We start from the raw sequence: 27708 nt of genomic DNA on the forward strand, positions 1-27708 counted from the left end.
ACAAGAGTGTGCACAGGAATCAGACAAGGAACGGCTTGGCGCTTCCCCCTCCCCACCTCCTTGGCCCCCCTCCCCACCAGGGCCAAGGAGGAGAGAAGGGGGAGGCTGTTTTTTTGGTTCATTTGGAATTAAAAATTAAAAAAGGAATTAGTGTTTTACATATTTAAAGGAAAAGAGAAGAGTTAGACCCCAGAACAAAACCCAACTGAGCTGAGGTGGGGCTGGAAGCAGGGCAGGCCCAGCCAGAGCTGCGGGGGAAGTGAGGCAGGAGGCAAGGCACCAGCTCTGCCCCGCCACCTCCCCGTGCCCCGAGAGCCCACCCGGGGGAAGCCCCGGGCTAGGAGGGCTTCTGCTCCAGTTTGCAGCCTCCTACAGAGGCTTCCAGTTGCACAGGGAGCCCCAGGGCCCCCCAAAAGATCACAGCACATGGATGTGCCCCAGCACCACAGCCAGAGGAGGAGGAGGAGGAGCACATCCCAACTCCCGTGGCAGCCCAGGCCAGGATGCAGATGAGCACCCCGCACCCTCTCAGCGAGGGCAGGGGGGTTGGGCTCCCCCCAGAAGAGGCTCCCAGCCCCACTGCAGACAGGTAAGGCTCCCAGTGGGGAAGGGAAGAGCTCAGCCCTGCCGGAAGGCCAGGAAACTCCCCTTTCCCAGGGAAGCAGCTGGACAGTACGATTCAAAGAGCTATTTCACAGTGGCAAAAGAAAGGCACGTGTCAAGATAAAGTCAGCGGGGCAGCGTCGCGGGATCCCGGCTCCAGGTGCCCGGCACAGTGCGCCCTGAGCCGCCTGCTCTCCCCAAAACCCTGCTGCATCTCCTCCCTCCATGGGGACCCTGGCCCATGCCCCAGCACTGACCTCCTTCCTCACAGAAGGATTCTCCTCACACAGGCACTGGGTGGGAGCCAGGGCCCCATCCAGACCCCTCTGCAGGATCCAGAGCTGGATCTCCCTTCCCATGCCCCCAAAGCCTCATCTAGAGCAAAGCAAGAGACATTATTGCTGGTTTTCCTTCCCCTGGCCCCTGTGCCTCCGGCCCCTGGACTCTGGTCCTGCAGCCCTCAGGGAGGAGGGATGCTCCTGCTGTCCCAATGGCGCTGGTTGAAGAGTGATCCCACACGAAAAAATATATCCTATAGGCAACAAAACCAAACCAAAAACAAGGCGGCGGCGAGTGAGGTCCCAGTCCCTGTCCCTGCAAGACACCTCGGAGCAGGGGGAAGGCGTGGGAGAGAAGGCAGCTCCTGGTCAAGGCAGAGATCCGAGTCCTTGTGCAGCATCCGTGCCGGCTGATCCGGCAGAGTCGGGCAGGAAGGTTTTACTCTCAGGAGGAAGGAGGTGGTGGAGGACGGGAGGAGGAGTTCTCAGTGGTGGTGTCCCAGAACAGGGAGGTGCAGCAGCCCGGAGGAGACCGAATGGCCCGGGCTGCCCTGGGGACCCGGTCCAGGCGTTTGGCTGGATGGTTGGCACAGAGAGTCCAGCAAAATTCCAACAGTAAGACAAGGTAAAAGTCGGTCCATTCCACCATGAAGAGTTACATATTTATATATATAATATATTATCAACCCAAATGGAGCAGAGGCAGGGAGGCCAGCTAGATCTTCTGCTGTGGAGAGAGAGAGGGGGACAGGTGTTAAGGCTGAACTGGGAGTGAGGGCGGAGGCAGGATCACAGCACCAGTGATTACAGCAGCAGTGATTGGAGCAGGATTTGGCTGGCCAAGCACCCCTAAGAGCACAGCAGGATCTGTCACCACTGTCAGATTGGGCAAGTCACCGTGGGACATACCAACACAGGGGAGGGCACAGCAGCATCTTCCTCCTTCTCCTCCTCTACCTCAGGCTGCGACTCTTGCCCCTCCTCCTGCTGCAGACACATGCGGTTAGTAGGGGCCATGGCAGGGGGGGTGTTAGTTGCGGGAGCCCAGCTCTCCTCTCTGCCAGACAGGACAGTGATGTGGCATTTCCTGCACCCATCCACCCCACTGTTCCCAAGTTAAAGGGAGCTGCTCACCATCAACGGCGCTGCCTTCACCGGATCCATCTCCCCGAGGTCACCGGATCGGTCCAGCGTCCTGCTGTGGTCCCTCTCGTTGAGTGTGGAATAGTTGTCTGGAGCAGGAGAGGGAACAGCCAGTCAGTTGTGTCACCTCCATGAGGGGCTGCACCACCCCCACAGATGTGCATTCTGCCCTGCACCCCACATAGTGAGGGAGTCCCTCTCCTACCTGGTCCCATGTTGCTCATCTGGATCTCCTCCCGGGAGGATTTCTTGTCTACAAGTACAGGAGAGCACATCAGGAACAGTTCCTGCAGCCAGGAGCTGTAGAGGAATTGCTTCCTACCCCAGCTGGGGGAGACCAGGCCCAGCTGCACCTCTGTGACCCAAGGACCTACAGTGCCAGCCCCAAGAAGCCATCTAAGGCCCAAACTGATGGCCCTTATAGCCAGAAAAGCCACCTAAGACCCATACTAACAGCCCTGTGTAAGCAGCTGAGGCTGCCAGGGAAGCCAAAGCTGAAGAGCAAGGGAGGCGACAAACGCCAGCTGCCCCAAGTACCCACAAGGTAGAGGGATGACGGCAGGCACAGGTGCTGAAGGCAAGCACATACCTGTTTTTTGGTTCCTGTCAATGAGAGGCAAGGTGCTGTCATCAAAGGAGTTGCCTCCCTGGGTCCGAGAGGCATTGCTCAAGTTCACCTACAGCAACAGACAGTGATCACTCAGATCCTGGACCCAGAGGATCCTTCCTCATCAGCACATTCCAACCCTCCAGCACCAGCACAAACGCAGGAACCCTCCCACAGCCCTTGAGTGGGGGGCCCAAAGCGGAAGGTGCTGAAGCCCACACCGCACCCCCATCAGAGTGGGGGAGCCTGCCTGGACTGGGGCGGTGCCTGGCCCTGCAACAGCAAGGGCAATCCCTGCTTTTGGGAAGGAAACAGCCTGTGAGAACCCTGCTCTTCAACACTGCCACAGCAGCACTTAAAGTGACAAAATTCCTGCCTCATGCTCATGTGGGACACAGGGCATGACACTTTACAGAGTGTTCCTAGCAGAGACTTCCTGCGGGCCAGTGGCTGAAAAACAGCACAGGGACACCTCCGAGGGTGCCCAGTGCCAGCAGCAAGGTGAAGAGCTGCAGGCCAGTACTGCCAAGCTCCATGAACACCCTTCTCCCTACTGCAGGATCCCACCTACCACCCTGGCCACCACACAGCATCCCCACACCTGGAAATCTGACTTCTTCCAGCCTTCCTTCTCAAGGGGCTTCCGCAGCTCCTTGTAGCCCCAGACTGTCTGCAAGACGAGGGCGGCTGCCCGGACTTCTCTCTCTGAGCGGTTCCTAGAAAGAGGTGAAGGAAGAGATGTTTGGAAACCCAGAGAAAGTGAAGCTCCTCTCCACCCCCGGCATCATCTCTTGAGCAGAGCCTACCCAGATTTGTTGATCAGCACAAGCTTCTCAATCCCCTGTGTTTCCCGGAGCTTTTTGGCCGCTTCGAGGTTGTCCACGATCACTTCATTGATGGTGTTGAGGATTGACACCACTGTGTCCTCAGAGAGATTTTTGGCAGGGGACTGCTGGCCTCCAGGCAGGTTCTTCACTAGGTTGGGGATGGCATGTTTGCCTGGGAAGGATAAAGAGCTGGGAGTGAGCAAGCAGGGAACAGGACTGAAGGGAAAACCACTGACAGGTGACCCATTTTGCTGTTCTCTCTCTGTGGAGCTCAGCAGACAGAGGCTGGGCTGATGCTGTGCCCACACACTTCCCCAGGAGCCAAGAGGAGAAGGAGGAAGCTCCTGCCTAGCCTGCATGGACACAGGGAGCGTGCCATCCTCACCAATGAGCTCCTTGTTGCGCAGGTCCACGGCCAGGTTGCGCAGGGCCCCGGACGCCGCTTTCACCACGCGCTCGCTGTCGTGGGTCAGGAGGTCGGCAATGGCGGAGAGCCCTTTCTCCTGGCGCAGGGCTGAGCGGATGTACCGGCCATACTGCGGGGAGGCACAGGGCCACCGTGTCACCCGGGGCTGGGGACACCGCTGCCAGCCCCACGGGTGGTGTTCCCAGCTCCCCTTCCCTGTCACACCGCCAGCTCCGTGGGCACTCACCGTCCAGCTGCCAGCGCACAGGTTCTGGATGGCTCCTGCTGAAGCCTCCAGGATGGCTGGAGTCTTGCTTTCCTTCAGGAGGGAGATGTATATCCGCACCACTTCTGGCTGGAAGAGGAGCTCATAGCCTGCCAGGAGGACATGGGTAGGAAGGCTTTATCCAAGGGCTCTGCTAGCATCTGCCCAATCCAAAGGGGCACTGCTGGGCAGACAAAGCTGGAAGCTTCCACCCAGGCTCCCGGGGGGTGGGATCCTTGGTACAGAGAGGGCCAGGCTGCCCCAGGGTACTAGAAACCTCAGGCACTGCTTGTTATGGGGCTGTAATTCACATGCAGTGAGACACTTGTCCCCAGAGGCTTCTGGGAATGACCCTTCCTCATTTTCATGGCTGGGGAACAATTTAAGACAGAAATTTTAGCTTTAACTCATGCCTGTTCTTCATGCCCAGGAGTGAAGAGCAGGCAAGAGGGCAACTGTGCTGGCAAGTCTGAGACCACCACAGAGGGCTGTGTCACTGTGCTGTCCCTCAGCCCCTGGGGCAGTATTTCCCTCTGAAGCCTGTCCTGAGGCAGCGCTGACCTCATCCATACACAAGATCCTCACAAGTACTTGCAGAGCCCAAGTTTTAACAGGGCCTTGGGCATTCCTGATCCAAACCCAACTTCTGGCCACTGGAGAGGCTTACTTCAATGGGAAACAGCTCCTCTCACTTGCTCATCTCCCAGGCTGCTGTAGCAAAAGCTGCCCTGACACCCAGGTCCTGCATAAACACTCAAGGAGCATACCTTTGGCTGGAGTTGTTCTTTTGGGAAAATCCACTGTGTCGGCACCAGGGTCTTCTGGGAGCTTTTTACCTTTGAAGGGCAAGTGGAGAGGTGTGAGACTCCTCCCCACCTGCCTCAGCCCAACAGCTCTTTGGCACTTGCAGGAACAAGCCCAGAGGTGAGCTGAAGCCAAGCAACCAGCGTGTCACAGGAGGGGACACCGGGGGCTTTAGCCACACTGCAGGCAGAATGTGCCCAGCTGGGGAGACAAAGAGAGCTGGAGAAAGCACCCAATTAAACCATGGAAAAAGTAAAACCAAGAGCGCACTCACCTCTGGAGAACCACTCGTCTATTGGTGAGGCGGAGAGAAGGACAGGAGAGAAGGGAGGCAGGAGGAGAGAAGTGCCGACAGCGTCATGGGGCAGATCATTTGGCAAGAAAGCAAAGGGAAGGGGAAGGGGCAACACAGGAGAAAAGGGAAGGCGTGGAATTAGTGGACATGTACCTGTCACCATCCCACCACCACAGACACCCACCACAGCTTGTGTCAAATGCTTTGGGCAAGCCAAGCAACAGCTCCCAGAGCCAGGGAAGCAAGGATCACTGCACTTCCAGAGAAAGCTGCCCTTCAGGCTTCACACAAGATGCCTGAGTATGAGCACAAAGACCCCAGACCACCCTCAACACCTGTCTCTGTTCCCCTCCCTCCCTTCCCTGCTGCTGGCACACGAACCTTTGCCCTTCTTGGCCCCGAAGCAGCTGGCATTGTGGGGCCCGGCGTTGTTGGCAGGGACAAGGGGCGTCTCCTGGTAGCGCTCGGCATGGGGGATCTCACGGTGGACTTGGTAGGACAGGTTCCTCAGCAGGCACACACAGTTCTCCACCAGCTGGGGAGAGAACCAGAGTGTCTGACTCAGAGACAGGCAGCAGCACTGAGTGAAGGCCTGGCCCAGCTTTCAGCTCAAAGCTCAAGGAAAATTCAAGCCAGGCCTTATCCAGGCTGATCAGGAAGCCCTGAGTCAGGTGCCAGTGGTGTGGGGATGAGCGACACAATCAGGCCCCTGTTGGAGGGCCAACATTCCAACCCAAACTGCAGGCTGAGTGCCAGACACCTCCTGGTCCAAGAGTGCCAGGTGCACCCCACGCACACTCTCCCTTTCCCAACACTGCTCCCACTGTGGTACCTTGCTGTCCGAGTCCTTCTGTCCAATCTCGGACTGCACAATGTAGATCAGGGCGTCCACCAACCCGTCACATTCCCGCAGCTTCCGACGGGCCTCGCTCCGCTCCGAGCTCACATTCCTGGCAGGCAGAAGAGAACCCTCATGGGAGAGACAGCTGAGGGCAGGCGAGGGACAGCCCACACCCCACACAGCTCAAGAGAGAAAACTGCTCCTGTAGCTCCCCTCACTAAGGGTAAACGCCTCCAAACTCAAGGCCTGCACCACCAGCAGCTGTCTTATGAGAGCAGCTGCTCCACAGTACTCGGAAAGTGCCAGGAACAGCCCAGAAGGAGTGCGGCAGCCCAAACCCAGGCCAGTGCTCTGCCAGGTCCATACCTAAGGCAGCCAGCGGTGTTGGTGAGCACCGACTCCCACTCTATATGGCGGGGTTTGGAATCCTCGTTGGGCTCCCGCTCCCAGCCAGAGCGGGGAATGACCACCTCATCGGTCAGGGCATGTAGTGCGTGATCCACGATGGCCATCTTGATGGAGTCGTGCGAGGACAGGTTCCACAGCGTCCCTGCAAGGCCGTAAGTGTAATGTGAGCACTTCGCCCCTGACCACAGACCCCACCCCAGGGGCCAGCCTGTCCTGCCCTCCCTGGAGCCACTACCTGTGATGACCTCGGTGAGGTCCAGATCATGGGCCTTGCGCAGCAGGCGCACCAGCGCGGGCACCCCGTCGCAGTTCTTGATGGCGATCTTGTTATCCTGGTCCTTGCCGAAGGAGATGTTCTTGAGAGCTCCACAGGCGCCGTAGTGCACCTCCTTCTTGGGGTGATCCAGCAGCCCCACGAGCACGGGGATGCCCTTCAGCCGGCGCACCTCCGTCTTCACCTTGTCGTTGCGGTAGCACAGGTGCTGCAGGTAGGCGGCTGCGTTGGACTTGACGGCGTCCAGCCGGAAGCTCAGCATGGCTATGACCTCTGGCAGCTCTGGCTGGCGCCAGTTCCCCGGGGCTGGGCCGCCTTTCCGCAGGCTGTCCAGGCTGGCCAGGCTGCCCCGCTCGTGCTGGGCCAGCGGGGCCCAGTAGTACCGGTCGGGGGCCACTTCATCCACCAGCATGTCTTCATAACTCCTAGGAGAGAGGGCAGAGGGCATCTGAGCACAATCCTGGACCTGGGACGGGAAGTGCCCCTTCCAGCCCACCAGAAGGGATGAAGCTGGATCTTGGTCTCTGACCCCTGCAGAAGCAGGAGCCGGTGCTGGGGCCAGCCCCATAGACAAGGTGTGCTGCTGCCCTGGGGACAGGCCGAGTTGGGCACCAAGAGCCACACAGGTTTCAGGGATCAACCTCATGGCTCCAGGGCAGGCCAGGGGAAGAGCCATGGTCCCAGACCCTGCCCTGGCCAGGAACAGTTCATCTACAGACTGGCAGCACTGGGAATGAGCCCAAAGAAGCACATAAAAGTTTAAAGTGTAACTACTGCCCCGCATGCCAAAGTAACATTTCCCACCCCCAGAACATACACCTCTCAAATCCCAGATTCTCCGATTTTTGCAGTCACTGGCACTACAATCCTTCACCCACCCAGGCAGAGGAATCCAGTAGATTTACAGCAGAAAAGGATGGGAGGGGACAGCTCAGTCATCCCCGCTGTGCCAGGGCATGGAGGACATTCAAGCAAGACCCAAGGAGAGGCTTGTATCTCCACTCCAGCTCACACCCCAGGGGCTGCTCATCCACCTCTGGAGCTCCTGGATCAGGCGCAGGCAGCTCCTGCCCCTGAGTATCCTGACAAGGATGTTGGCAAGGTCCTGCTGCTGCCATAATTTTCCTTCCTACAGCCTCTGGTAAAGGACTTGCCCAAGCCACCAGCTTCAGAGTCACTTCCACAGTCACACAACCCCAGGCACTGTCGAACAGCCGTGGTGTGGTAGCAGGCTGCCAGGCTGGCTTCCAGCAGGCCCCAGCGGGGACATGACCCATGCCTGGCTGCTCAGAGGTGCCGAGGAGCAGCAGCACAAGGCTGGAGTGAGACACAGCCACCGACACTTTCCAACATGGCTGGCAGCTGATCCCAGTCCTGTGCCAAGACTCCCCAAAAGGGCACTCCCAGCCCACTGTGGTGCTGGATCCCACCCTGCAATTGCAGAGGATCCCATCTCCTGAGGTGCAGGATCCCCTCCAGACAAGATGGGGCTGGCAGTGAATGGGAAGGACCCCCTTCCCTCCTTCCCTGCAGAGAGGGAGCTCTGACAAGAGCCCCAGAGCAGGGGCCGGAGCTCTCTGCAGCTGGTGGCAGCCAGCACGCACAGCATCCCATGGCTCGAGGCGCTCCTTCGGCTCCGCGTGCCTGGCGAGCTGCCTCCCAAAGGAAGTCCTTAACAGCCAGGCTCCTGCTCAAGACAAACATCTCTGAGGCGAGGGACGCTGCTCTCCCTGTTCCCATTCCTGTGAGCTGGGCAGCCAGTGGGGACAGTAACTGAGAAGGTGGGGGACAAGCCAAGTTCAACAGCACATGGATTCCACACATTGCTGTGATCTTTATCACTCTGCTCGGGAAGAGGGAGAGCTGGCTCAGGGGCCCACCAACCCATCTTTCATACCCTGAGCCATTCCTGCAACTCCAACAGAGCTTACCTTCTCCCTCTACATGACCCACATACCCCAGTCTCCTGTCACCGACATGTTTTATGAAATATCCTTCCTTTAGGATTTTTCCTCTTGAGAAGCTGAGAGGCCTCAAGAACAAAATGTAAACAATGATTGTTTGCTGCTGTGGAATGCAACAGGTGGATCTGTAACTGGTCTCATTTAGTTGTTTCTAATTAATAGCTAATCACAATCCACCTGTCTTAGAGTGTTTCAGTCAGTCTGAACCTTTGTTATCGATTCCTTTTTTATTCTTAGCTAAGCCTTCTGATGAAATCCTTCCTTCTATTCTTTTAGTATAGTTTTTAACATAATATATATATCATAAAATAATAAACCAAGCCTTCTGAACATAGAGTCAACTTTCTCGTCTCTTCCCTCATCCTAAGACGCCTGCGAACACAGTCACAGTCTCCCACCCGGCTGCAGTTCCTGCACTTGACTCCTGTAACCTCCTTCCTCCAGGACATGGAGAAGCAGGAGCACAGACACCTTCCTGTGCAGCAGAGAGGGCTCACGGTCTCAAAGGCCACCCAGGACACAGCCCAGGGAAAGTACACAAGCCAGAGTCTCTGTCTGGACAAGCAGCCAGGGGTTGGACACACTTGTGTAATGCCTTCTGCCCAAGATGCTCCCTGATGGCCATGTGCTCAAAACTGCCAACACTGGCTTATCCTGGGCTGCCCAAGGAGGAAGAAGCCTGGAGCAGCCCTGCCTGCCCTCCTCCAGCCGGCACAAGTTGCACAAAGCAAGGAGGCCGAGCAAATCCATCTGGGTGAGCAACTGCCCCAACTGGTTCACCACAGCCCAGAAGCACTCGTGCTGGCACCAGCCACAAGGACAGACAAAGCTGCTTCTTCAGTCCCTCCAACAGCTAGCATGGATTTCTAGTATGCACCTGGATCAGGCAGATCTCCACAGGGGCTGCCAAGAGCCTCCTTTCCCCCAGGTCTCTCCCTGTTGTCTCTGTTTTATGTCCCAGGATCTTAGGCCGCCTGTGCTAAGCCTCACCTGTCTGCCTGGGCCCACTCCAGGGCACTCAGGAGGTGCTGGCACAGTCCCTTCTCCATCTCCAGGACTCTGTTTCAGCCCCTTGCTCCATGCTACCTCACCACCCCAGAGCCATCCCCCAGCACCTGCCCAACGCCCTGCTGACAGCCCAGCCAGAAGCAAAGCAGGAAGCAGCGCTTGTGCAGACCAAGGGGCAGGAGTCATGGCCTCAGGCAGGTGACATCCTGAATGCCTGGCAAGGCAGGAGGGAGCACCAGGACCCTGCTTTGGCCTCTGAGGGCAGCATAGCCCAGGCAAGGTGGAGGAGCAGCCATCACCACAGACACACAAGGGGGAGAAGCTGCTGCTGCTGCCAAACAGGTTGAGCAGCTTCTCCCGCCCTGCCCTGCAGCAGGGTCGGGCTGTGCAGGAACTGAGCCCTGCTCACCCCAGCCTGGGCTAAGCTCCCCTTCCCGGGGCTGCTCTTGGCTCAGGGAGAGCACAATCATGGGACTGCAGCTGCTCCCGACACACAACCCACACAGGCACCGCTCCCAGAGGAATGTGCCACACTGGGGCACACACAGCCCTGGTGGCACAGAGCGAAGGGCCTGGAGCTACATCCAGCTGCCCACTGGAACTCCTGGCTGCAGGACGACTAGCTCAATTAGCACCCAGGTTTAACCACCAATTAAGCAGACAATTAGAAGCGGATGCAAGTTTTCTCCTGTGTGAGCCGCGTGTGACTCAGCTCACAGTGCTGTGTCCATGGTCCTCCTTCCTCCAAGGATGGTAAAGTTCAAGGGCCCCAGAGCACCCCAGAGACTCCGGCCACATACCTGAGCCGCCGCCGAGCATCAGACGGGGTGCCCGCCCTCCTGGCCGTGCCATAGTCAGACATGAGCCCGTAGTCCACGTCTTCGAAACCCACGCTGCGCTGGTCATCCTCTAGGCCGTAGGGCTCGGGGTGGAAATGGTTGAGGTCCATGTTGCTGCCCCCAACACGCACCTGGGGCTGGGGGCCGTAGATGTCCTGGCGGCTGGGGGCCCGGTAGGTGTCTATGGAGGGGCGGTAGCGCTCGTCGATGCGGGTGACACGGGACAGGCTGCCGTAGCTGTGGTCGCTGCCCGGGTACCCGTCCTCGTAGGGGCGGCCGTAGCCGTCGGGGTAGTGGTAGTTGCGAGGGAGGGTGGCCGTGCCCGCCTGGCCCAGGTAGCTGCCGGGGCCCCCGTTGCCGTTCTTGCGGAAGTTCCTGTCCATGGTCTGGACGTAGTTGCTGGTGACAGGGGACGTTTCCAAAGGCAGCCCGTCAGGCCCCACCGGCACCTGCTGCACCGTCCGGGTGGTCACAGTCTTCACCACTTTCTTCACCTGCAAGGGGTGACACACATGCGAGGCATGCTCACATCAGGAAACCCACCAGGCCCCTGCGTTCCCAAATTCCTCTTCCAGCCCCGCACTTGACTTCAGGTACATTTCACACCCTGTGTCAGCTGACGGCAGAGCACCCAGCCATCAGGGTCCCTCACCATGCCCTGTCCCTCCATGGTGTCCCCAGGCCCGTACCGTGGTCTCCGTACGCCGAGTTGTCCCATCATCTGATGTCTCCACAGACACGACCGACATGGCCCCTTCCGGGTCCTCCTCCATGGTGTACGTCTCCTCCACGATCTGGCCTGGGTCCTGCATCCTGGGGATTGTGCTGTACAAGAGGTGGCTGTGGTCCTGAGGGGAGAAAGTGACAGGCAGTCAGTCCCTGTCACCAATCTGGGCCTTCCTGGCATCAGCTAGATGAGAGATCTTTCTTCACAGGGAGCCTTGACACCTTTTGGAAGAAGGTACCTCTAACGCAGGGTGGCCACACAAGGAGCCCAAATCACCCTCTCCCAGTTAGAATGGGGGCACTGGGGCACGGTCCTGCACCTTCCCACAGCAAGCAGGCTGCCCACAGCCAGAGGGCTGAGCTCCCCCTACCTGTGGCCCGTTGAGCTTCAGATCTGAATATTTTTGCCTTTCCAGGTCAGCATCGCCCAGGAAACGTCCGTTCTGAAACACAGCAGGGCAGCAGGCCCATTACTACGCTGATCTCCTATGCCCATCCTTACTTCCCTGCAGGGCCTGAGCAGCCCATCTCATGCATCTGACAGAGACACCCACCATGCACCCCACAGCAGCCCCCAGCAGAGGAACACCCTCCACAGGGGTCTGTGCCACATGCAGCAAATCTCCTCTAGGTCAGCCTGGACAAGAGTCAGAGACAGCCCGAAAAACCAGCTTTCCCGCACGCTCCTGATGGAATGGCCACAACCCTTCCCTGCTCCCTGGCAGGGCCCTGGACAACTTCCACGTCTCCTGACTCAGGAGTCACCAGTGACCCCAGAGGGCCCCCCCAGGCCTGAGAGAACCGCACAGTGGGCAATCACAGGGTGGTGCTGTTTGACACTTGAACTCTTCCTCTGTCTACCCTGCCCTGCCCCACAGATCCCTCCTGGCACCACCACCTTCCACAGCCAGAAAGGCACCTGGCTCCTGCACACCACCATGCACCAGCCTTCCAAACACCCCTCTCCAAGACTGAGCCTGACAAAGTGAGGAGACGCCTCAAGGCAAGGCAAATGAAACCACATTTCCAGCCCTGTAGAGAAGATCTCTCCCAACCCTGGTTTGGCCATGTAGGGACAGAGAGAGTCCAGGGATTTGCCCTTTGTCACACACAGAGGGAGACGCACACCCCAGCCTCAGCATTTCGGCTGCCCTCCAAGCAGCCAAGAGGGATGAGGGGCAGAGATGCCCTGGAACTGAGCACAGCCAACCTCTGACCTTCCCAAAACCAGAGCAGAGCCGACCTGGCAGCAAGACCCTCCAGACTGGCACCTCCTCTCCTGAAGCCTCTGTCTGCCAAGGGAGGTCTGCACGCCCCCAGACCGACTCCAGTACACCAGTGCCACAAGAACAGCCAGGCCCTCCTCCACCTCCCGTATCCAAGGAGGGCTGAGGGGAGGCAGCTCTGGGGGCTCCAGAAGCCTGTGCACGCCCCTCTGGCAAGGGGGTGTTTTACCTGGTGCCGCCGAGTGAGCGTGCCGTTGGCCAAGCCCGGGCCGGCGTCCTGTGGGGAGACCCGGACTCGCTCCAGCTGGGCTGAGACATGGCGCCGTTCCTCCTCCAGGGCCCGGGTCAGCTTCTCGAACTGTGCCTCCTGCTCCTTGACAGAGGCAAGGATGCTGGCGGTCGACTCCACTTCCGAGTCGTCCATGGGTGACAGGTGCCCAGGGTGGGCAGGGCGGGGGGCACGGGGAGGCACAAGCAGAGGCGGCTTGGTGTCAAGGTGAGGGTGGGAAAAATGAGCCAGAAGGGCAGGAGCCCCTCTCTTCACTGCACATGATTTTGGGGGAGGAAAGGAGGAGAGAAGAGCGGTCAGAAGAGACTGATTTCATTAAGACAGATTTTCAGAACAGGAAAAAAAAAAATCTTATGGCATTAACACCCGCTCCCACCCATCACCAGAGAGTTGGCAAGAGGGTCCTGGAGCAGGACTCAGATGCAAACTTCTCCAGCACTAAAGCTTGGAAAAGTGGCACTGTGGGAACGGAAGGTCCCCCCAGCACAGCAAACAGCTTGGGCTGAGCCAGGTTCAGAAGAGCTGCTGTGGGCTGAGGGAACACTTCACGGGCAAGGAAAAGCTGCAGGGAGACAGTGCAGGAGGGGAGGGCATGTCCCTGGAGTGGGGCAGGGGACACTCCTGAAGAATGACAAGTGACCCACATCCTACTGCTTCCTCTGGGGAAGCGGGGAGGGAGAGGGCCATTCTACTTATCTGCTCCCTCCTCCCTAGTACAGTAAGAGATGGGGAGACAGCCCTGGCTCCACAGCTCCTTCCGAGCCAGGAAAGAGGATGGAATGAACCCTTTAGGGGGATCACATGAGCCCCTTTGACTGCTGCCAAAACTCACCACCCTCCAGGTATCCACCAGGCCTCTCCCTCCAAGGATCCTCACAGACCTGGGGATGGGCTTTGGCCGGGACCCCTCCAACACCCCCACGCAAAGGAGAACAGAAAGTGAGCCATAATCAACATTTTGGTACAGAAAAGCAATATTCTTCCATACAGACCTGTCAGAAGAGGAAGCTCAGGTTTGATTGGCAAAGGCACAGGACAGCCAGGTCTAGACGCAGAGAGTCATGGGAGAAACAGCCCAGCCACCACAGTGAGGAAGCAGGAGGGAAGAGAGCTGCAGGGACAGCGGGAGCAGGTCAAAATCACACTCAAGAAGCCCTAAACAGGAGGTAGGGTGGGCACGGAAACTGGCGCCTCTCTCCCACCCCCTCCCCTCTGAGGGATGGGTCTGGAAGGGCTGGTGGGGTGGCAAATGCAGCGTTGCTCCCATAACAGCCCCCCAAGCTCCACGGAGACTCCAGCAGCCCTCATTGTTCCCACCGACGGGAGAAACGGCAGAGGCGGAGAGGAGTGGCCAGGGCTCAGCCCTCCACCCCTCCCGCACAGCCCTGCCGAGTCCCTGCAAGCCCGAGAGGTTTTCCCAAAGCTGTGCAGTCATGGCAGGCATGTGGGGACTCGCTCGAGCCGGGCAGGCAGCACAGAGGCTGCTTTCCCACGGTCTCCAACAGCGGCTCTGCCCACTCCCCTCCCCGGTGCCACCGCCCCAGAGGGCCGATAAGGACGACCCGGGGCTGAGAGCTCATGCAGGCAGCATCCCTGTTCCCACCCCCTCCTGCAGCCACCTCCAGACCCATCCTGCAGCATATGCTGGTGCACAGCAGCTCAGTAAAGTCTTCTGATGTGTCAAACCCCTCCCCACTCCTCCTGTGGCTCTGCTCCCCAAAGCCTCCCTCGGGTGCAGGCGCGTGTCAGCCACGGTGGCACTGCTGCAACGGAGCCCAGCCATGCAGGGTGGATGCTTTCCAAGTGCTTTGGAGGGCACCCACAGCATGTTCCACCATCTGGTCATTGCCACTCTGTCATCTGCCTTCATCAATAAAAAAATCCAGTTGCTCTACTTGTGCCCACGTGGTGCCCCAGCAGGGGAACACCTACCCCAGGGAGAACGCAGCCCACCACTCTCCAGAGCCCAAGCAAGCTTTTGGAGGCTCCCAGACATGGCTCCCGGCTCATGCACACAGCTTTCCACCCCTCCCACCTTGCAACAGGTACTCCCTGAGGTTTTTCCAATAGATCAGCTCCCCGAGCCTTGTATGGAAATGCAGGGATGGCTCTGACCCTTCCTTGCTGCTCCCCCGCCCTGTGGATTTGCAGGATTCTCTAAAGGAGAGGGTTGGTGCCTCCCAGAACAGTGCTGATACATCCCAACTCTCATCCATGACTAACATTCCCTATCTCTGGTGGGCTACCACCCACTTTATGCAGGGGCACAGATCCTCAGCCTTTCCAGGACTCCCTGATCAAAGGGGAGCGGATCCTTGCCACATCCCAGTCTTGTCCAGCAGGACACAGAGCAGTCCTACCACCCCAGACACCCTATGCAACTGCAGCATCCAAAATCCCAGCAAGCAGTCCTCCTGGCTTGCTGGGATTGTTTCCAGAGTGGTATTTCAGCAAACCCTTTAAAAGAGGGGAACAGCGGAGAAGCAATCCTCCACAACATGGCCTTGTCAAAGCAGCTGTGCTCCCTGGCCAGCCCTCAACTGTCCCAATGCAGAAGAGGCAGATTTTTAGGGCACAGGGGGGCAGAGCCTCCCTGAGTGCAAGGAGAGACTTGGCTGGTCTGGTCTCATGAAGAGGATCATGCCTGCAGCAAGTGTAGACTAGCAGGGTCTGGACCTGTGGGAAGCATGGACAGAAGATACAGGAGCCCCCTTGGTCCCAACATGGCTACCTGGCAGGGCCCACAGGAACACCCCAGCCCTAAATCCCCACCTCTGCACATTCCCTGGGAATGGGGCTGGGAAACATGGACACTAACAATGAAAGCTGCAGGGCTGTTAGGGCCCCAGATAAGGGGCCAGAGCAGCTGTGAGGCTGTTTCCTTCCCGTCCCTTCCACAGGGAGTAAACACAACAGCAAGGGAAGGAACAGGACAGGTCCCGCACCCTCCGGCTCCGGTGGATGCTCAAGGAGGGGCCACCTGAGGGTCTCCCAGCAGGATCAGGCCATGTTAAACAGAGAGACTCAGTGCCAAGGGGCTGCGCTACCTACACAGCTGTCATTCCTGCCCTGAGCACTGGACACAGCTCCATGATGGGCAAGAAGCGCCAGCAGAACAGGGTCTCTCCCAGTTTTCCTCCACCACCAGGAAAGACCAGCTCCCTCTACTCTTGTTCCAGCCATTGTCTTCATCGATCTGGGATTAAAGACTAATTACAGAGCGGCAGTGCCAGGTCCAGAGAGGTCAGCAAGAGCTGTCTCCACAGACACAGCCAGCACCATCCCGGCTGGAGCACAGCCATCCCCTGAGTTTGGCACATAAACCTTAAACTTGGCCCTGTACCCCCCCAGCTGTGAGGAACCTGCCCCACATTCAGGGATAGGGGCCCTTGATACATCCCAATGCTGTCCGGGGCACTCAGTGGCCATCTCTGGAATGAGACAGGGAGGGCAGGAAGGGGAGAGCTCAGCTATGCATCCTGCTCCCTCCAGCCAGCGAGCTACTCGTGACAGTGCAAAGCCAAGTACACAGGAACCCGCAAGGGTGAAATTCCAGGGATCGCTTTGCACCCATTCCCCTCCTCCTCCCCCCCAGCCTCTGAAGATCCAACTACAGAGCATTCTTCAGAGCCAGACCCTGACCGGCTCTGAGGATGGCTCATGAAAGCCTTTTCATCATGAGAGAGGCACTTGCTGACACACCCGTTACTTAAAAACCCCAGCAAGCCAAAAATATTTCAGCGGGCTCAGTTCAGGGCAAACCAAAAAGCCTAAGGGCAAAGCACACCCTGAGCAGCTTCACCCCAGGGCCAGAACCCTCTCTGTCCCCCCAGCAATCAGTAGGAGGGGACCTCAGGAAACAATGCAGTGACCCGGGCAGTTTCACACCTAAATCCCCCTGGCCTTATCTCCCAACTTCCTGGCACCAACCCCACCCTGTGCTGTGCCCACAGGTCCCAAATCCAGAGTGGGTCCACTGGAGAGATGTCACAGAAACTGGGGAGCAGAGCCCCTTGCTGACCAGGAAGCAGCTCCCAGCCCACCTGTGTGCATGGAACTTCCCCACCACAATTTTCCTATCTGGATAAAGGCTTGGATACAGTCAGACAGGCACCCCAAACCCTGAACCCTCCACAGCTCTTCTGCTGCAGCTAGCTGTGACACAGCAGGTTCTTCCAAAACCTCTCAACCCAGCTTCTCCAGCAGAAGGGCCTTGCCACAGAATAAATCCTTTGCCTGGAAAAATAAATTGCCAGGGCCAAACCACAGACATATCCATCTAGAGTTCACCTGCACTCTCCTCTGCCAGAGGATGGAGTCCAGGCCTTGAAAGCTCCTGACCAGGAGTGTTTTTCTGGAGTCTGCCACAGAAAGATTAACCCCAGGGCCCAGACCGAGCCAGCAGATAAGGAATTGTATTTCGTAGGCCAGGGAAAATGGACAAGATCCGGCAGATAAGACTCAGACTGGAAGGTTGACAGGCAGCACCCCTGCAGCACAGGGGATCTCTGGCACAGTCCTCTACATGGATTCTTCCAGCAACATGCTCCAGCCCTGCTCCATGCCCTGAGTCCCTGGAGAGCTGTCACCCAAAGGTCTTGGGATCCCTGGAGCTAAGGCTGCTGCCTCAGCACAGAACACTTTGGGCAAAGTCCAACCCAAGCACCCACAAAGTCAGAATCTCCTCTGCCACATCATCATCCCTGCCCCAGCACCCTGCTAAGGGACACACCAGGTGCTCACTGCCATCATCCTGCTGCCACCAGGGAGGGGGAACAGAGCTGCATCAGCTCTGTCTGCCACGTCCCAGCCCTTCACACAGCTTCACTGCTTGTTTGTGACCCCCAGACACCTGTCCAGCACATGGCGAGGTTTGTCACCATGGCCAGACACCCTTGGCAGCCCCCCACACCATGAAGCACTAGGAAAGCCCTTCTCCAGCTCCAGAGTCAGGACGGACACAGCCCCTCATCCAGGCTGGCTGAGCCCCCTGTGAGGCTCCTGGGCCAGACCCACCTGCCAGGCTGACCAAGGATCCTGAGGAATTCTGCAACACAGCCCCCAGCTCCACTTCAATAACTGGCCTTTCTCTCTCAGCCTGAGGGCCCTGAGGAGAGCCAGGTGGCTGCCCATTCTCTGAAAGCTCTCAGCACCAGATCCCATCCAAGAGAGAGAGAGGAAGCAACAAATTCTCCTGGTTCCAGCTGCCTATCATGATGCACTTAGGATACACAGAAACTCCATCAATAATTCAAGCCTGCAATTGTCCGAGCGCTTGCAGTGCACTTGCTCTGCACGGGCTCACAGCCCTGCTAATTCACTACAGGCTTCTGGTCAGTCTCAATTACCTAAAAAATAAATGAGCCAGCATCCTTGGCATCTTTCCCCATGCCAAGCACAGGGTCCAGGCACACACATCAACCCTCAGACCTCAGCCTGGCTGAAGCAGCATGGGAGGGGAGACCACAGGCCCAGGCTCACCTGCTCCTATGTCCAGCTCAAAACACCCATGGCCCTCAGGCCATTGGGGAAAGCAGGACAGCTGATGGTGGGCAGTAGATGCCATATTCCTGAGCAGGTGAAGAGTTTTGGCTGTTTCTCTCCCAACCCCAGAGGCAGGAATGTGTCTACAGCCATCACCTCAGAGCAGCCCACCCTTGAGGGACCCCTGCCCAGGGTTACAATCTTTGCTGCCAGGTTGAGTGAGGCCCCCTGCTCCCAACTCCCCAGGCTATGCTGGCCCTGCTAGAGCTTACATGAGGGGAGAGGCATCCCTACCTCCTGCCCCTGGGCTCCAGCTGCCGCCCTGGCCCCCAGGAGGGCTCTTCCTCCTGGCAGGTCACAGAGCACAGTGGACTTCGGGCAGGGTGGCAGGTGGACAGGAAAGGGCTGCTCCAGCAGCGGGTTGGACACCGCCTTGGGCGCCTGCCTGCTCCAGCCCAGCCACACCTTCCCCGGGGGCAGCCGTGCCCCAGGTGCCGGTCACGGCAGGAGCCCGGCGGGTGAACACCCAGGAGTGGCGCCGCGGGCAGGGACAGGCAGGGAGCCGTTCCTCCTCCGCCCTTCACACCCAACTGGTTGGACTGGCAGCGGGATCGCCACCTGGCCTACCTCACCTGCCGCCCCCAGTGCCAGGGATGATGGCCACGTAGCCGGGATGGGTTGGGAAAGCCTCCCTTAGGAGAGGGGAGTCACCTGGAGATGCAAGTCGGGCGCAGATCGCACCTTATAAGGGAGCGGGCCGGCAGCCAGGGAGCAGGATGAGGAGGGAGAGATAAGGACAGGGTGGGGCTGGAGGGGAGGAAGCAGGAGCATGGGTCGTTCCCTCAGCCAGGGCAGGGGACTGAGAGCGGAGATACCCATCGGGTCTGCGGGACGGGTCTGGACACAGCCGACGGTTGCGAAACACAGGCAATCCCCTGGGGAAGGGATCCGTCCCTGGCTGCGCCGAGGTCACCGGACCGGTGCCACCCCAGCAGGGCGCAGAGTAAGGCAGCCAAGCACGGAGCAGTGCAGGGTCGGCTGTGGAGAGCTGGGATTGTTCTGCTGGAATGCCAGCAATCCTGTGGTGGGGCAGCTGTCCTCCCAGGCATGCCGGGGGCCACTCGTCCCCCTCTGAGCAGCCCCCTCAGCCCAGGACACAGCATGCCAGGAGCTCCTTCCCTCCAGGAGAGCCGGGAAGCTGCGGACCCTCTGCACCGGCTGGATGGCAAGAGGAAGGGAGATGAACTAACATCGGCATTTGCAGGGAGGAGAGGGGCACAGGAGGGCAGCCAAGCTGCTGGGCTCCAGGTGGAGACTCTGTCCATACACAGCCCCCAAGCGGGATGGCCACAGGGCCAGAGCCTTCCTGCCAGCAACATCCTGCTGCATCCAACTGCCCACGGACACCTCAGCAGCCCTGCTGTCACGGGGCACTGCTGCGAGGGTCCCCACCCTGACGACAGTAGCAAGCAGGGTCCCTTCCACCTCTCAGCACCAGCCCCACGGCTCACACCCCCAGGCCCAGGAGATTCACATGTTGGGAGCCCTGCAGCAGCACAAAGGCGGCTCTCTCCTCGCTGTGGGAATTCGCAGCTGAGCGCTCGGCAGGGACAAAGGGATTTCACAGGCACATCCCCAGCCGGCGGCCGGCCTCCCTCCCCCCGGCGTCCCCGCTTCCTGTCACAGTAGCACCAGACCTCGGGGGCGCAGCAGCAAACAAACACCCAGCGCCGGATTCTGGGAATGGGGCCAGAGCATTCCCGGGGCAGGCCACGCTCCGGCAAGCCAGTGGGCTCCTGCTTCACCCAGCGGCTCCCGGGCAAGGGGAGGCAGCAGCCCCCGGGTCTGCCACCGCGACCCGAGGCGAGCAGGTGAGCAGGGGGACTGCAGGGCAGCCCCCTGCTCCACCCAGCGAACAGCGGCCACCTCGACAGGGGATATGAGCTGTCCCCACGGCCACAAGGCTCAGTGGACATTGGTGCTGAGCTGAAGGTCAACACGGCCCCCCAGGCTCCAGCCATGCCAATGTCCCTGCCCTTCACCCGTCCCCCCACCCTCTGCTGGGCTCAACTTTCCCATTCAGCTGCCTCTCTCCCGCAGGGAAAACAAACACACCAGAGATAAGGGCCATATTGGCAGAGTCCAGGGAGCAAAGTCCCCTCAGTGAGACCCGAGGCTGCCTGCCCAAGCCGAGGGCACGGCAGATGGAGGAAACTGCTCTCTCTAGCTCCCCATCCCAGGGGCACATGAGCTACTCCAGAGCTCACAAGTGCTGCTGGCTGTGCCCAAGCAGAGAGGGATCAGTCTGGTGGCCAGCATTCCTAGCAGGATTAGGGGCAGCCTCCCTTCATCAGGCCACAGGCACAAGCACCTGCAGCTACCTGTGCCAGCCCAGCATCCAGACACATGGATCTGGGACCCTTCCCAGGCATACAGCCCTTTCCACAGCCCTCTTCCCAAGGAAGTCACTTGAGATCATTTCCTGTCCCACACCTGCAGCCCCAGGAACCGGTCCTGGCTTCCAAACCCTGCTCCAACCAGTGGACAAAGCAGCAGGGCCTGGAAGCAAAGGGGAATCTCACTGGCACCAGCACAGGACCTGCACCACTGGGAGCAGTCAGCACTATCTGTCTTTCCAGCAAGTCACCAAAGAACCGCGATCAGGAGTAGGGAGAGGGGTGGGAGACAGGGCCCCCCAGCCTTCCCAGCAACCCCCCCTGGGGTCTCCCCACCCAAACGGTACCCAGGCACCCCTGAGGCACACAGGGAACCCTTCCCTCTTCCAGAGGAGACACCCTCCCCTCCCCACACTGAGCAAACAGGTGAAGTAGCATTTGGTGAAGGAGTGGCCAGGAGGGAATTGCCGAGATTAAGACAAGCCGGCCTGAGGGAGCGGCCCAGGAGTGGGACCCCCTGCCCCCCCCTTGCCCCAGCCAGCCTGGACTCCCCGAGCAGGTAGGGCGGCCACGGGCTGACTCAGAGCACAAACCACGCGGGGCTGGGCTGAACGCCCCGGCTCGGCATGACCTCATCAGGTACCCAGCTTCTGCTGGAGATGGCTCCGAGGGCTCTGCCAAGAGCAGTAATGAATGGGTGAAGGAAAGCCACTGGAGAAGCATCAGGCAGGAGCCAGGGAGTGAGTCATGGCTGGAGATGGGGAAAGGGGTGCTGCAGAAGGGTGACAGCAAGTCCCCCAGAGCACTCCAAGGCCCCGCAAGGTGCACACACAGGCTAGCAGGAGTCAGCGCCCACACAGAACAGCAAGGGACAAACAGGACAGCAGGCTGGCAGGACTCCATCCTACCCAGCCCCCTGCCCAAATTGTTTGCACCCCCAACTCTCTCACTGAGAAGCACCTTCCCAGGCTCCTGTGCGAGCCAAAGGGAAGGAAACCTGCGCTTCCTGGTCAGACGGGAGATGACATCGTGGCTTCCCTTTCCTGCAAGTTTCTAAACACGACGTCCTGCCAAGGGCCACTCCCCACTGCCCCTGGCCTGCATGCAGAAGATCTGAAACCAGGCTGGGAATGCCAGGCATAGGCACCACCACCAGCCCAGCCTCAGCCAGCTGAGCCAGCCAGTATGTCAGCATGGCTTAACCAGGAGACCAGATGCCTGGCCTTCCAGCTTGCTGGAAGCAGTCTGCCTCCAGGGAACACATCCAAGGGTTCCTCACACATAGTGCTATCACATTCCTGTCCTGGACTTGGAGCATCCTATGATGAGAGGGTGGAAGATGTTTTCCAACCCTCAAGGCTCTGGCTGTGCCCGCCATGCCCCCGAGATGGGTTGATCACCTGCACAGCTACGGCAGCACCAACACCACAACCCCAGCACAGCAGGTGCCCCCTAAGCCAGCTCTCCAGCCTCCCTCACACACCTCATCTCCTTGTCTGCACAACTCCCTCAGAGCTCCCTGACACTGACTCCCCAAGACTCCTGAAGGCAGGACAGGACACCCTGGGAAGCCAAGCATGAGCCCCCTCAGAGCTCCCATTGCTGCCAGAGCTTTGCTCTGCAGGCCCATCCACCTGCCCTTCACAGGGAGGCTCCTCTTGCTGCCAAAAGGAGAAGGGAAGTGAATGGTTTTCCACTGCAGCCAGCTGCTGGGGACAGACACTGGGCAAAGATCAGGGGAGAGCAGGTGGCTCTGCCATATCAGTGTGCTCTGGAGGTAAAAGCAGCCAAAAAGAGAAGAGAGAGTAAGGATGGCACAAAGCCAACCTGGAGAAGCAGGCCCCCCACATCAGAGAGGATTTCTCCCAGAAATACCCTGGGCTCTCCACCTCCTCCCCCTCAGACCCCAGTGAGCAGGAGGGGGACAACATCTCTCCCCCTGGAGCAAGCCAGCCTGCCCACAGCCAAGCCAAGCATGGCAAGCAGCAGCCCTGCATGCAGCAACACGCTCGCAGGAATGTGTTACTCCACTGGGCAAGGGGCCTGCCAGCAGCATGCAAACACCCCCGGTGACCCACCCTTCCAGGTCGGAAAAACTCGTCTTTGCAGTTCCACACACTCCCTCCCACCCACAGCAGATACCCACATGCAGCCCAGCACCACCGCCTCCCCTTTCCGACTGGGCCGGGGCCGGGAGCACCGGGAAGCAACTGAGAGCCAGGGGCTCTTCTCGGAACAGACCAGCCCCAGAGCCACACGAGATGGGGCTGAGAGGAAAAGGGATTGTCTGGGGACAGCGAGACGCCTTCCTCCTTCTGGATGGGCGGGAACCAGTTCCCCATATTCATCCAGTCCAAGGCCATCCAACTCACAAATGGAGCCACCTTGCTCCCTCCCCTAGGTAACCACTGTCCTATGCAGGAGGTGCTTTCACAGCTGCAAAAGCTGTGTGAGACAAGCGGAGAAGAGAGAGCTGCCCTCCCATTGCCCACTCCTGCACGCTCCAGCTGCTTTCTCCCCATGCCTCATGCCCACAGCTCAGCCCTCAGGGACCCAGCAATGGCAGGTACAGCTCGGGTGCGCCCAGGAGGGCCAGCGAACTTTGAGCAGCATTTGCTGTGACCAGGGCCAACGCCCAGAGGAACAGGAACAGTCAGGGCCAGGATGGAGGTACGGGAACAGCTCCTCCCTCACACAGAGGAGCCCAGCACACTGCTGCCACCAACCCCAGCCCATCCAGGGGCATCTCATACAAGCCCTGGAGCTGCAGATGTTTCCAGAGCACCACCACCCTGGCCAGGCTATAGAAGAGCTCTTCCCAGGGCTTGGCCCTTACACCAATTTGCCTGAACCCTCCCCTGTTTGTACTGGAAAGCTAGGCACACCTGGACAAGCACCCCACCAAGACTGGTACCACAGCAGAAATTCCCCATTCCATCAGCACAAATATCTGGGCACAGACCTGCTAAAATCAAACACAGGGTAAGCCTGGCTCAGGTCCTCAGGCCTGCACTGGCACAAGCATTCTTGCAGTGGGTAAGAGCTCTGCAGTGCGAAGTCACCAGGGACCTGCAGCATGAGGTTAGGGACATTGGCACAAGTTCCTGGGCACCCACCACTCCTATGAGCACGCCCTGGCAGGGAAGCACATCTCCCTCAAGGAAGCAGGAGCCAGCACGGAGGGCTGGGCAGCAGGGACCAATTGTTCCCACCTCAGTCCAAGGTCCGTACTTGGACCCATGGCAGACGTCCCACTGCCAACCTCCGACCAGCAGCTGCTCCGGGCTGGGAAGAGCAGACGAAAGCAAAGGTGACTGGCACCCTTGTTAAGGGTTGGCCCATGCTGGCACCATGCCTGGCAGCTTGTGCTCCTTAGTCACTGGTTTGCCCCCACACCCAGCAGAGCCAACTCATCTCACCCCTCCTTGCACAGGCCGCCACAAGGAAGCAGTATTTCTCACAGGGAAAAGTTGCCTCCTCCACAAGCAAAGGGAAACAGGAGGATCACACCGCACCCAATGCCACCCCAAAGCCCCCCAACAGGCTGAAGGCATACGGGAACACAACAGAGCACATTAATCCAGAGGTCAAGCCCCGCAGGCAGCAGTCACCAGACAGGGCAGAGGGACAGGCACTCCTGTGCCAAACCAACACCAGCAGTCTTCCTGGAGGGAAGGAAGGCGGATTAGCAACAAGCACAAGACAGGCAGGAGCTGGACAGACTCATCAGCCTGCTGCTGGGGGTTTCCAGCACAAGAACTGGTTCTAAGAAACCATTTCCTCCCCCAGCGAGCCTCCTCAGATGATATACAGCAAAGAGAAGGTTGTGGCCACCTCAGAGAACTTGAGGACTTTGGTCGAGAGCCTGTAAATCCAACCCCATTCTGACGGCCCAGCGCTGAGGCACATTCCTGAGCTCCGTGCCAGAGGACAACCTCCTCTGCTGGCCAAGCCCTGTGTCACACACGGAGGAGTGCCTGAATTGCCCAGGTTCAGGTTTTGTCATCACATCCAGGCAACACCTGTTGTCTTCTATTGACCCAAACCAGCTCTGGGTTCCGCTTCTCCCCGTCAGCGAGGCAGGGACAGGACAGAGCCACGGTGCTGCAGAGACACGAGAGCTCTGTACTTCCCTGGAGACAGCATCACCACAGTCTTGGGAAAGGGCTCTGTCCCTGCCAGCAGTAAATGAGAGACAGTTTTGAGGGGTTGTTGGGAAGGGAAACCAAGAGCTTTACCCAGCACTTTCCCCCTAAGGCCACAGACACTGGTAAGCTATTTTGAGAAGCCAACAGCCTTCCAGGCATGATCCAAGCCACACTATTATTTTCTGGGTGTCCTAAAGCCACCTCCACTGCAGATACAATGGGCCAAGGTCTTATCTCTGTGCCAGAGGCTGGAGGAGGGAAAAAATGAGAGGCAATCCAGGGACAGACGCCGGCTCCGCGGTCTGGGCTGGACCATTCATCTGACTCCCAGCCCATCTTTAGGGAAGGGATGGCCTCAAGGGCTCCTCAACCACAATGATCAGGCCCTGACCTCTGCGTCGGAAGGGAGGAGGCTCACCCCTCTGCGGCAGCCCAGGCAAGCCCAGCATGCTCCACTGAGTGAGCACTTTCATCCTCCCACTGCTTCCAGGAAGGTTCCACACGAGATTCCAGCAATGCTGCACATGGCAAAGGACAGTCATCTGCACACTCACGAATCCAGCCAAACTCAGCCAAGTGGAAGAGCAGATCCTTAAAAACTGCCTTTATGCTGTTGACAGAGCATGAGCAAACACCAGCAGGTAAAGAACCCGCCTCAAGAAAGCCCTAGGAGCAGGATGGAGCAGACGACTAATAATTTTCCTGCTAGGCTGTTGCCACTGACCTGGCGGACACAGCCCCGCTCCATTGGCAGGAGCCCCAGCAGAGGCTGGAGCCTGGGAGTCATCAGCCAGCCGCTGACCCCACCTTCCCACAGCCAGGAGAGAGGGCATGGAAGTTGAAACTTCCAAGCAGAAGCTTACAGGATCTCAGCACGCCTGCAAAGCTGAGGACAAGCTCAATTCTCCACACCAAAGACGCAGACAGTCAAGTCCAAAAGCACCTGTGCAGTGCAGGGAGGGCATCAGTGAAACTACAGGTAGCTGCAGTTCAATACCATCACAAGGCTCCTTGAACCCCGATGCGTCTCTGCGGCTCACCGGGAGCTGGACAGAAGCAGGGGTGCCACAGCCCTGGGAGAGGAGCCTCCAGCTCCTGCTGGTCACAGGACAGCCCAGGCCCCCCTGATAATGCCCTGCAAGCCCCATTGTCACTGGCTCCCTGGAAGGGCAAGGGCACCGAGCCCTTGGAGAGAGAGGGAGGCACTCCAGGAGGTCCACCCCTCTCTCCAACAATCAGAGGAAGCTTTGTTGTCCAGGCTCCCTCACCCAAAGCCCAGGGCCATAACGGAGGTGCCCCACCTCCCTGCTGCAAACCCGCGGATGGCTCGCAGATGCCAGCAGCCCTCATGACTGAGAGGCACCCAAACTTTCTCACCCCAAGCTAAGCCGCCCCTCTGAAACGCTCTGAGGAGGCACAGGAATGCCCACCGTGCAGGGCAAAGTGATGCCGGGGACGGCGCGACGAGCGCTGGGTAAGGGGGAGGCAGCCAGGCTGTCGCTAAATGACAGCGTGACCAAGGGAGACTCAGAACGAACCGGCGGCTCAGCAGACCCCCGAGGCCGGATCCGGCACCGTCCTGCCTCTTCGGGAACCGCGTCGGTGTCGCTTGTGAGCTCGGGCGGACGGGCCTGTCGGGCTGTTTTGAAGCTCAGAGCGATTCCATTAGGAGGAGCCGCAGCCCCACCCGCACACTTGACCCCCCCGGGCACACCGGCCCCTTCCCCGGCAGAACAAAGGCGCAGGCGAACGACACACCGGGCGAGGAACCCCAGCGCAGACCGGCAGAGCCGAACCGGGCGGCCGGACGCAGAGTCGGAGAACCGGACCATGCCCCGGCCAAGACCCCGCGGAGGGACCCGATCCCCGCCCGAGGGCGGGGGGGGCCCGCCGGTGCCGGCCGCGGGAAGCTGGCACACGGGCCGCCTTTGTTCCGGGCAGGGCGAGCGGCGGCGGCCCCGGGCGGGGAGCGGGGCAGCCGCCCGGCCCAGCCGCCTTTGTGTCGCTCCCCGCGGGCTCCCGGGCGCCTCCAGCGCCCCCGCCAGGGCCGGGCCCCGTCGCCCCACAGGTCCCGCGGGGCGCGGCCGCGCCTGGCACGGGTTCCCGGGCAGGACGGGACTCCCGGGGCCCGGTACCGACCGGCTCCGGCAGGAGAGAGGGGCCAAGCCCCGACTCGGCCCCGCCGGGCGAGGACCGGCCCGTCCCGTCCCGCCCCGCCGCCGCCGCGGGGGCGTGCGGCGCCCGGCAGGCGCCGGTCCGCACCGGCTCTGCTCCCTCCCCTCTGCCCCCTGAGCGGCGGGACGGACGCCGCGATCGGCACTCACCGTGGCCGGGCTCCTCGGCGGACGGGCGAGGGGGGGCGGTCCCGCCCCGCGGCGGCGGCACGGCCGCCCGGCCCGCTCCGCTCCGCGGGTCCCGCCGCTGCGGCGAGGCGAGAGGCGAGGCGGGCACCCGGTGCGGTGGCGGCGCGGGTCAGGCCGGGTCCCGCCGGGCGGCGCGGGGCGGTGTGTGCGGAGCGCGGGGTCGGTCGGGTCCCGCCGTGCGCCCGCGCCGCTCCCGCACCTAAAATGGAAGTTGGTCCGGCGGGCGGGGCGGGGCGGGCGCAGGGCCGCCCCCGGCGTCAGCAGCCGCGACAAGGACGGGCGGGACCGGGGCGGGGCCGGGGCCGATGTCCCGGTGACGTCTGTCCCGAGGACGGTGTGTTCTCCGTGTGCTCCATCCCGGTGGAATGTGCCCCAGCGGTGCATATTCTCCAAACCGGGGTCTACCCTCAGATGGGCTCCACCTCGGGGTCATGGCGCCCGGGAGCAGACCAGCTCCTCCTCAAGGTCCGGGTGTGCCCCGGCGTGCTTTGGCAAGGGGCTCTCTGGGACACCC

At 59.8% G+C, this 27708-nt stretch overlaps 1 protein-coding gene across 6 annotated transcripts; it reads right to left on the reverse strand.

The window, feature by feature from the left end:
• On the reverse strand, positions 1 to 27378 carry CTNND1 (catenin delta 1). Of its 6 annotated transcripts, none has more exons than XM_084208152.1 (20): positions 27156 to 27378; positions 13796 to 13914; positions 12744 to 13057; positions 11660 to 11731; positions 11252 to 11410; positions 10524 to 11056; positions 6713 to 7176; positions 6436 to 6619; positions 6061 to 6178; positions 5610 to 5763; positions 5208 to 5225; positions 4897 to 4965; positions 4112 to 4239; positions 3844 to 3994; positions 3438 to 3630; positions 3233 to 3347; positions 2614 to 2701; positions 2230 to 2277; positions 2016 to 2113; positions 1 to 1605 (listed from the first exon to the last, which is right to left on the reverse strand). In XM_084208152.1, exons 3-20 carry the CDS (start codon positions 12936 to 12938, stop codon positions 1597 to 1599), a joined length of 2796 nt encoding a protein of 931 aa, XP_084064278.1. In that variant the 5' UTR covers positions 12939 to 13057; positions 13796 to 13914; positions 27156 to 27378; the 3' UTR covers positions 1 to 1596. The 6 variants fall into 6 exon arrangements, with proteins under 6 accessions (XP_084064278.1, XP_084064277.1, XP_084064279.1 ...); XM_084208151.1 differs by having other exon boundaries at positions 1 to 1608; XM_084208156.1 differs by lacking the exon at positions 1 to 1605 and adding an exon at positions 1646 to 1868.
• Positions 27379 to 27708: the final 330 nt, after the last annotated feature.

Source organism: Fringilla coelebs (assembly GCF_963513975.1).
Source record: "Fringilla coelebs genome assembly, chromosome: 6".
NCBI classification, from domain to species: domain Eukaryota; kingdom Metazoa; phylum Chordata; class Aves; order Passeriformes; family Fringillidae; genus Fringilla; species Fringilla coelebs.

Excerpts from the sequence above, each read along its gene's own strand:
- CTNND1 (XM_084208156.1), bottom strand. The coding sequence starts at position 12,938 with ATGGACGACTCGGAAGTGGAGTCGACCGCCAGCATCCTTGCCTCTGTC. Across the intron at positions 6,179-6,435 it reads AACACCGCTGGCTGCCTTAG|GAATGTGAGCTCGGAGCGGA; the intron begins GTATGGACCTGG and ends TCTGCCTGCCAG. Across the intron at positions 5,764-6,060 it reads AGAAGGACTCGGACAGCAAG|CTGGTGGAGAACTGTGTGTG; the intron begins GTACCACAGTGG and ends TTCTCTCCCCAG.